This window comes from Brassica oleracea, chromosome C8 (genome assembly GCF_000695525.1).
Source record: "Brassica oleracea var. oleracea cultivar TO1000 chromosome C8, BOL, whole genome shotgun sequence".
Lineage (NCBI taxonomy): Eukaryota > Viridiplantae > Streptophyta > Magnoliopsida > Brassicales > Brassicaceae > Brassica > Brassica oleracea.
In genome coordinates, this window is record NC_027755.1 from 13,259,600 (window position 1) to 13,270,052 (window position 10,453).

At 30.5% G+C, this 10,453-nt stretch overlaps 1 protein-coding gene across 1 annotated transcript; it reads right to left on the reverse strand.

The window, feature by feature from the left end:
- Window positions 1–963: 963 nt before the first annotated feature.
- LOC106308165 (auxin-responsive protein IAA14) lies at window positions 964–2,826 on the reverse strand. The gene is made up of 5 exons (XM_013745299.1): window positions 2,420–2,826; window positions 2,013–2,245; window positions 1,625–1,760; window positions 1,185–1,246; window positions 964–1,077 (listed from the first exon to the last, which is right to left on the reverse strand). Exons 1-5 carry the CDS (start codon window positions 2,650–2,652, stop codon window positions 1,040–1,042), a joined length of 702 nt encoding a protein of 233 aa, XP_013600753.1. The 5' UTR covers window positions 2,653–2,826; the 3' UTR covers window positions 964–1,039.
- Between the last annotated feature and the right edge of the window lie 7,627 nt (window positions 2,827–10,453).

Consider the following 10,453-nt stretch of genomic DNA (forward strand, 5'->3'; position numbering starts at 1 on the left):
GTCTATAGGTTCAAACATGAATCTAGGTCAGATATGAAAACAAATTTTAAAACTCAAACATTATTATAGAACAGCTACCATATTTCGAACAAATACCATATTTTGAAGAGAAAAAAAACAAATGATAAAAACCTAAAAACTCAATTGTTATGGTTCGAAATGAAAAATAATGGTAATTTGTAAATCAGTTTTCGATTAATAAATGAAAAACAAACAAACCCGCGCTTTCTAAGCGCGGGTCAAAATCTAGTTATATATTAAAATTTAGTGTTAATCTAATGATTAAAATCTAGTTTCTAAAATCTAGTGTTATTCAATTTTCAAAGATTTTAAAACTTTTGTATTTTAAATTGATTTTAAATGATCTTTTATGGAATTTCGTGAATAAATAATTGAACTCAAAATCCAATGTATATTGTAAAGATATTAGGATTCATCAACTTAATAAGTGATTTTAATTCACTTATTGAATAACATCTCCTAGTTTCATTTTGAAATATATTTCTAGATATGAAATATGTAATAAATTGCATGTTTAGCCGGAAAACAAAATTTTCAAGTTTTGGCAAAAACAAGATCTTCGGGTTTTGGCGAAAAACAAGATTTTCATACTTTAGCGATCAAAATTCGATTTTACGATTTAGGTGAGAAAACTCATTTTAAGGTTTTGGTAGAAAAATTCATTTTTATTGTTTTGACAAAAATGATCGTTCAGAAATTGTCATAGATTATTCGGCCGACCATATCCACAAAGCCTTCCCACTTTTGTCCATGGACAATTTAGGTTTATGTCATTTTAGTCCACAATGTATTATGGGTTTGACTAAAACCGGTTTGTTTGGATTTGGACATAGACAACCCATGGTCAGTCAATCCATTCGACAATCCTACTTTTGGTCAACACACAAATTTGTGACTTCTTTCTAAAAACAATTATATTTCCTATATACCCTCACACAGAAAAGTTATAAACACATTAGATTATAACGATACAAAATAAAATTCAATATTCGTCATTCATATTGTACTCATTTTTTGTTCAAAATCTGTTCTTGTACTTCTCCATTGCCCTAGGAGCTGAAATCAAATTCAGCAAACAAAACAAGAACCACAATTAGAGTTTATGATATATAATCATAAGAGTACAGAGTCACTTAAAGAAATGAACAATGAAGAAAACGTACCAAGTCCAATTGCTTCGGATCCTTTCATAATGCGCAAACGTTTCCATGACTCGATAAACATCCTGAAATCGCAAGTTGGGTTGATTAAAACATCATATCTGGATAACTAACATCATATCTGGATAACTAAAATTAGAGATCTATTGAAATTATAGAAAAAATCTCACGCAACGAAATTGATGTGCTGGATACAAATGAGCCAACAAACTGATATAAGTATATATAATATAATTTGAAAATGTCCTGTCCCATGCCAACCAAAGCGTGGTTGTGCGTCTAATAACACATGGATTTCGATTATCCTTTGGTTGCTTCTAATAAATCTCATTTATAATGGTTTTTCTCGAGTTAGAGATTAAATAGTTATATTATTGATGAACAATACTTATTTAAAAAAAAAGAGGCAGCTAATAAAAAGAAAGAAAATGGAGGAAACTCACGGCCAGGGGACATCACCAACGAGCATCCAGTCACCATCTTTGTCCTCGTAGCTTGGAACATACTCAGAACTGTTTACTAGATCCATCACTTTACTCTCGTTCATAAAGTCTATCATCCCTTGTGCTCCATAACTCCCTTTAATGAATCAAAATTCCCATATTCGTCATATCAGTCAAACAAATATTGTCTAGCTTGTTTACCAAAAAAATAAAAATATTGTCTAGCTTCAAATGTTTGTGTTTAGGTTTGCGTTTACATGTGAAAAAACTAAAAATTTAACGAGTTTATATTTCTAATCTTAGTGAGTTATTTTGGAAAGAAAATATAGCTGACCATAAACGCAAAAGCAAAGAAAGAAGCGAAAGCTTTGTGGGTGTAGATGCGTACCCATGGTAAAAGAGCTAAACATTTTGGCCAAGGCATCAGAAAGTTCCTTATAGCTTGTGTACATCTTGAGGTCAACCTTACGAAGGTAAGGAGCTCCATCCATTGAAACCTTCACAAAGGCGACGGTTCCTCCTCCTCTGTCGCTCGATGCCTCCTCCACTTCGCTACACTTCTGATGAGTCATAACACTTTTTCGGTAGTTCCTCACCGGTGGCCAACCTACCACTTGTGCTCTACACAAATGATAACAATATACGTCCAATAATGTCACTATTTTTACAACCTTAAGTATGTTATTTATAGATCCATAAATAATTCTCATATATGTGTAGTTTCAAGAACTAGTATATATGTATGAATCCGGAAAATCAGTTTTATTTATAGGAATAGTGTAAATGGAAACTAACTTAGCAGGAGGCTTAGAAGGGTCTTTGTGGAGAGTCTTCTCCTTGGGAGCTCCGGCAACGTTGAGATCCACGGATCCTTGTTTGGTAGAGTGAAGACCGAGTTTGAGTTCAACTATCTCAGAGAAGCCTCTCTTGTTCCTCAGACATGACTTGGTTGGAGTCTCCACGGGATCTGGGCCTCCAGGGAGGCCAAGACAGAGCTCCGTTTCCTTTAGGTTAATCAACTGCTCCATAATCTTTTCTCTCTTTCCTTTTTCTTTGATTATTTATTCTTGACCAATATAGTCTCTTCTTGGGGTGAAGTTTTTTTTTTTTTTTTTTTTAAAATTCTTGGGTTGAAGTTTGATAAGTAGGGAAGAAGAAAAGGAGAACTAGAGAAGAGTCGATTATATAAGGAAAGAAAGAGGCTATAGGTTCAATAAATCCGGGATTTTCGATAACTAATTCCCTTAGTTTTTTTTTTAATAATAGAGAGAAGGTTGATCTATTGTGTATATGCATGTGCATGCGATCCCTACATTTCTTGATATGTGGGTTCGCAAGAGACGTGACCTTTTCCTAGACATTGGTAGTTTATAGTAAATCTAACTATTTTTTGTCCAACAGGCAAAAAAAGATACAAACTATATGTAATGTTTTTTTTTTTGAGAAAGTGTTCAAACTATATGTAACGTTTACTTTCATCCGTTTTATTTCTCGATTTATCAAAAATTGATTGATATAGTTTCATCAAGTTATTAGTTATATTTATATACGTAAATATATCTTAAATATATTGAGATTGTGTAAGAAAAATATTAAGGTCTACAAAAAAAAAGTGTATTTGTATCTCATGATAATTAATGTGTGTACTGATGGTTTGTTTTATTGCCTACCAATTTCAATTAGGGATGTTGCTTCCATTGGTCAACTGTTAACGAATCAAAATCACATGTATAAAAGCAAGTGGGGTTTTTTTTTGGTGTAAAGCAAGTGGAGTTGGGTGGTAACATTTCATTAATCGTATTTAGTCAACATTATTTATATGATTAATAGTACTGGTCTATGGGCGTTCACATTAAATTATAATTCCTCAAATTTCGAAGTGAGCATTATGACCAAGCTTAATCATACTTAACGTACACAAACTATATTCATTGACGATGGACCATCTTCACTCAACATTTCCCCGAATTTCCGTTAAAATGTTGGGGAAATTTTCCGAAAACATGTTTGGCTAGGTTGTCGATTAATCATTATTAAAATGATTAATTAATTTAAATAAGCTTGTTTTCCGAAACCTTCAAATTATGTGGTTCAACCGTTCAAGTATATAACCCATATGAACGTATAATTTGTCCAACGGAAATGGCGGATATTGACTATATTTATTTCATGCTCAATTACATTTTCTTAGTTTAAGCATATCATAATCATTTTTTTATAATCAAATTTAAAATTGTGGGTTTTAGCTAATCACTGGATACCAAAAAAAAAAGAGAATAGATAAAGATATAGTGGGCCGTTCACAACTTAAAATAATGAAGAGCACATGGATTTTACTCGCGACCACAAGATCATCATACCAGACTTACCAGTCATTGTTGCCAGGGGATGAATATTATTTCTTAGATACATTACAAGATTCCAGTGTGCCTAATCTTCTTATAACAATAATGGATCCTTTGCTTAACCATATCAAATATCAGCAAAAACCGATACTCAAATCTTATGAATATATTTAAAAGTATAATTAAGGATTAGTAAATCAAGATCATACCAATCCAATATTTTTGATATGTTTCTATTTTTGTAACTTTTTATTTTACATTATTATTGCAATATATTTATTTGTAAAAAAGATTATTTACTTTAATTAGTTCTTGATAAGTCACATATTCTCAACTAAATATCATTTTAGTTTTATATATATATCCAAAAGAATATCTATGACATGATATTCTTTTGAATATCTACAAAGACACTACTTTCTTACGGGAAAATGGTCAATTTCGACCTCAACAATTTTAGTCGTGTCAAACACGACCCGAACAAACCGCCAGTGCCAAATATGACCTTAACTCAATTATTATTCAAAAAATTACATGAACTTTTTAAAACGTGCATGAATCTACATTGAATCTAACAGAAGTTAGTCAACCATTAACAAGATAAAACGACGTCGTTTTGATATACAGAAAAAATGCCAATTTCGACGCCAACAATTTCAGTCGTGCCAAATAACAATCCGAACAAATGGCCAGTGCCAATTACGACGTCAACTCAATTATAATTAAAAAACTACATGAAATTCTTAAAACATGCCTAAATATACATTGACTCTAACAGAAATTAGTCAACCATTAACAAGATAAGACGACGTCGTTTTGATATATGTATATATATATATATATATATATATTTAAAATATGTTCATTCTGGGACTCAAACCCATGCTGTGATACCTTTTTAAAAGGATACACTAACAACTAAAATAAAGTAACTTTTTGAAATATTATTACAAATTTATATAGACTAATATTCTTCTTCATCTTATCAAATTTAAAACTTTAGTGATTGTTTTTATATATTTTAGTTATTGTTTAATATGTTTAATATTTTGAACAAGATATCTTAGTGAAAGAAAGGTAAAAGGCATCTATAACATTTTTGAACAAAAGATCACAAATATATAATATTAACTTTGAAAAAAATTCCACTTAAGTTTAAAAATTTAAAATAATTTATATAATTTTTTTTATAAATAGCTTCAAAGTTTTAAGTATATTTAATATCATATAATTATAAATATTTTATTATTTACATTTTAGTAATATATAAGTTTATTAAAGATATGATAAGTAAAAAAACATGTTAATGTATTTATATAAACCATAAAAATTATCACCGAAGTTTTAAATTGGATAAGATGCAGAAGAATAATAGTTTATATAATTTCAAATTTGTAATAATATTTCAAAAAGTTACTTTAGTCTAGTTGTTAGTGTGTCCCTTCGAAAGGGTATTACAACACGGATTTGAGTCCCGAATGAACATATAATAAAAAAATATATAAATCAAAACGACATCGTTTTAATTTGTTAACAGTTGACTAACTTCTGTTAGAGTCAATGTATATTTAGGTACATTTTAAGAAGTTCAGGTAGTTTTTTCTAATTATAGTTGAGCTGAGTTCGTAATTGGCACTGGATATTTGTTCTGGTCGTATTTGGCACGACTGAAATGGTTGAGGTCGAAATTGGCTATTTTCCCGCATAACAAAACAACATCGTTTTATCTTATTAACGGTTGACTAACTTCTATTAGAGTCAATGTAGATTTATGCACGTTTTTAAGAAGTTTGAGTAGTTTTTTGAATAATAACTGAGTTGAGGTTGTATTTGGTACTGACTATTTGTTTGGGTCGTATTTGGCAGGACTGTAATTGTTGGAGTCAAAATTGACCATTTTCCCATTTTTTTACTATTTAACTTATCAACCAAGTTAAAATCGTTAGATGGAAACTTAGAGTTTAGAGTTCTAACGCATAAACATATTAATCGAGATTTAAACATTAATAAATTATCCAGTTATTTTTATTATTGTAAAGTTATATAATAAAACAAAATTTCTAAATATACAAGACACTAAACATCAGCAATTCTAGCTGTTTATATGTTTAAACTTATGATAAACGCGAATAAGGAACAAAGTCAAAGTCCCAAAGTATAAAACCTAAGAATAATTAAAACATATTTTACATTTTGAATAAGATGGTGGTTTTTTCAAATTGTTCAAAATAACGTAGTATTAAAATAATTTATAAAAAGTCAGACATAAATCACATTGTTTAACCGATTTGACCGATTAATCAAGATTCTTGTAAGGTTTAGCCGAAAAAAGAATTTTGATTCACATGCCCTTCCTCAAAAAAGAAGAAGGAATTTTGATTCACAGATTGATTCACATTCATGAACGTCTAAGCGACACCTAATCGCTAGCTAAATAGATCCGTTGAATGGTCGGATCAACAATTAATATACTTATATATATATATATATACTACTAATAAGTATTTATTGATAGATTATCCGATGTTTAATCATTTTATATTAAAATTCCTGGATACGTGATTGGTATGCATGTGTTACGAGACCAGCGAGAAACAAGTCCGAAAAAACTTAATATAAGGAAGCATAAGATAAAACTTAAGACATACCGATACATAAACTGATAAACTGATTCTTGTCTAAATAGTGAAGCACACCCACAAAACCCTATCTGTAACCTGTATCCACAAAAACTCTTACAACTGACCCAACAATAGTAAGGTGAGGATAGACGGACAAGTCACATCCGATAGGGCAAAAAAGAAACATACCAAATCCCAAGGCTATGTTTTTGACTTATCAACATCCATCACTCCCCCATTAAAGCAGTGTTTCTGTCACTCACCCTTCAAATTCTCATTTATTTCCCCCATTTTTTATTGTTCTCATTTAGATTTTCAAATATATACGTCTTCTAAGTTCTACCCAATATTAGCCCTGGGACGGATCCGGATATCCGAGAAATTTAGGATATCCGGATCCGGATCCGGATCCGTCGGATCCGTGGATTTAATATCCGGATCCGGATTCGTGGTTTCCGGATATCGGGGTTTCGGATATCCGTCTCGATATTCTATTATCCGCGGATATCCGGATCCGTCAAAATAATTAAAAATAATTTTTTTAACAAAAAATACTAATTTTTTTAAATATAATACATAAATTAAATATTTATAAATATATTTATATATGTTTATAATATTGTAAAAACTAAATTATAATATTATAAGATTAATTCATGTATAAATATTAATATATCAAATATAAATATTAATAAAATTTAAAAATTTAATGTATTTTAAAAATACGGATCCAGATCCGGATATCCGGAACTAAAAATTAAGATATCCGGATCCGGATTCGGTTTGCACGGATCCAAGATTTTACTATCCGGATTCGGATCCGGGCACCCCGGATATCCTATTTTCGGAGCGGATCCGGAGCGAATCTCGGATCGAATCCGGATCTCAGATAATAAGTCTCAGGCCTACCCAATATAATTAAGAAAAGATGAAGATAGGTTTTCTCCTCATGGAGCATCTTTCATACTCGTCATCTTCTTCGTTAGTCATCTTCCAAACCACAAATTTTTCTTCCATAAACACCTTTCAATACGTGTCCTCAAATTTATTTCCTCATCCTATCCTCTTGTTTTCTTCTAACTGATTAATAAATGCATTCGATCTATTCTATTCATACATATATGGATTAGGTTTTAGTATCTAATCTATTTCGAGTTCTAAAAAATGAGGTATAAATATGAGGAAATTTATTTTGTGGATGCTATTAATGTTTTTTTGTCTGCGGATGCTATTAATGTTTTCAAAGAGGAAGAGTGGATATTATATGACTAGTGGATCTATTTTTCATTATGCATTATATAGATTATGTCAACGCAAACTCGTTTTGTATTATCGATCTCCTCAGTATATATTAGACAATCTTCTTGGCTTTTTTAAAACAATCTTCTTGGCTTTGAGCCATGAAATATAAGTTTTCTTAATAATAACTTTAAAAGTTTCAGACCTTTGATTTCTAATTTTATCTGAAACTAGCCATTAATAATCCTCTTAAATACAGTTAAACTAGCCATTAAAAATCATCTCAAATAGGTTTTCTTATTAGATTTTCTATTTTATGTTTAATTAATATCTTGCTTTTAATATTTCTAATTAATGAGTTAAGAGCACACTGATGAAATTAGAAAAATCATCAAATATAATCATTAAAAATATAAAATGACATTTATATTGAAACAAATATAAAAACTAAATAACTACTTAATATGAAACGGAGAGAGTAATTACAAAGGATTCACAAATATCACTAGATGACAGATCAAAAGTTCACTAACCCAAATATAACGTTGAATTATGAAAATACATGTTAACTAATCTTTTTAAGTGTGTTGAATTCATAAAAATGTCCAGAAGAAAAATTCAAGAGTTTTTTTGCAAAGCATTTATAAGTTTTATAAATCAAAATCAAAGTATCAAATAACAAAAAGTGATTGGTAGGGTGGTGATTCATATATAAAACTATCATATAAAATTAGTATATGATATATAATTTGTTTATTTCGAAAAAATATAGATATATATTTATAATACATACATTAATTTATATTATTATTTAAAATAATTAATCATATTTACTTATATTTAAAATGTGAAATGTTATTCCTTTTTAAATTAAATATTTAAATATTATCTTTAATTTTTTTTTATTATTGGATATAAATATAGTTTTTTGATGTTACTAAATAAAATAAATAAAGTATATTAGCTTATTTTTTATTTTTTTGCATATTATAATCGTAAATGCTTTACAAAAAATTTCATATGAAAGCATTGGACAAACAATATTTGGAGAGTATTTGAATTTTCTAGATATTATTATAATTTTTTTTTAATAATTGTTGATTGGATAATAAAAAACATAATGCTTATGATAATGCTCTATCAATCATGATCTAAGTCCAACTGATGGAGCATAGTTTGTAGTTGAGGGCAAAATCATGCAATAAAGCCAGCTACAAATTAAGTTTTGAAGTCATGAACATCCACTCGTATTAGCATCTGATTAATCTCATGAGCATATTTCAACTAAACGTGAAACTTAGCTAAAGTTACAAAATTTTGGGAAAAAGATGGTCAATATTAAATGGAATGAAAGTTTACACATATGATGTTTTTAGCTTGTCTAAGGGCATGATTAACCATGTTCTCTTAGCCGGAGTTTTTAACTCATGAGTTGACATTTTTTTGTTTTTTGTCTTTTTTTTATACACTTTTCGACTAAGAGACGGATCTTATATCTTTTATTTAAGAGACGGTTCTTAGCTTTTCTTAGTTAAAATCTAAGAAAAGCTAAGAACCGTCTCTTAGCCGAAGCTAAAAACTTCAGTTAAGAGACTGGGGTTAATCATGGTCTAATGAGCTGATCTTTTCTTTTCCATGACGAGACCGGAAAATTTTCAGCTGGTTCCACCATGAAGGGCATGTCCTCAGAATCAAGTTGTAACAACTCACTTGTTTCCTGGTACATCCGTAAATTTCATGAATTCATCCATAGTGTCAAGGAGTTCTATACGCTGGGATCCACCATGGAATTCTGGTATATGAGTATATCGAGTCTGATACCCGATGTCCAGTGTGAATCGTTGTTGTTTCTATTTCGGCGATCACGAACCTATCGTGGTTGTTGATTGTTTGCATCGCTTCCGAACGGTCATTAACATTGATGTCGTCATCGTGCTGTTCGAAAATAAGGTTATGGAATTGGTTTGGCTTTGTTGATGTGTTGTGTTTTCTGCAGCATTGACAACGAACGTGGCTTTAATGCTCTGCTGAATTGCTTCTGCCAATGTCCAGTGTAGAAGATTATGGAAGGATTCCTAGAAATCTTCCAAAATTGTAAAAAGTGTGTCTAGTGATATTACGTGTATACGCACACCAATTAACCTAATGTGCACACTACCACAATCGAATGGTATCTCGATGTAGCACTTTAGGATCGAATCCACAGAGACCAACTATTACACTTTATCTTTATGGGATCAATATCAAGCTAAAACAATATGGGGGTTTAAAGATTTGAGGGTTTCGTGAGAAACAAGTAACAAGATTAATTAAAGTATTCAGATAACTAAAATGCTAGCCTAGGGTGGTTTGATCGGGTGTTAAGCAAGTGTGAACCAAACAATTATTCAAGTTTAATTAAGAGCAAGTCTAGAACTCGGATCACTCAAGTAGAACAGTCCACTGTCGTGGTACTGCTCCCTATGCTGATCGATCTTGATACCTAAACTCTCGTTTGGATCAAGATGCGACAGCAAGCAATAGAGGTCAAGTCCGATATGTTCACAAAACACCCTAACATCTACTTTCGCTGGTTAGGGATGCAATGCTCATTCAAGTTATGTCTAGCAACCTATAACACTTTT

Coding starts and splice junctions, on each gene's coding strand:
- LOC106308165 (XM_013745299.1), bottom strand. CDS start 2,652: ATGGAGCAGTTGATTAACCTAAAGGAAACGGAGCTCTGTCTTGGCCTC. Junction 2,246..2,419: donor CCTTCTAAGCCTCCTGCTAA/GTTAGTTTCCAT, acceptor TCATTTGTGTAG/AGCACAAGTGGTAGGTTGGC. Junction 1,247..1,624: donor GTTGGTGATGTCCCCTGGCC/GTGAGTTTCCTC, acceptor TTGCGATTTCAG/GATGTTTATCGAGTCATGGA.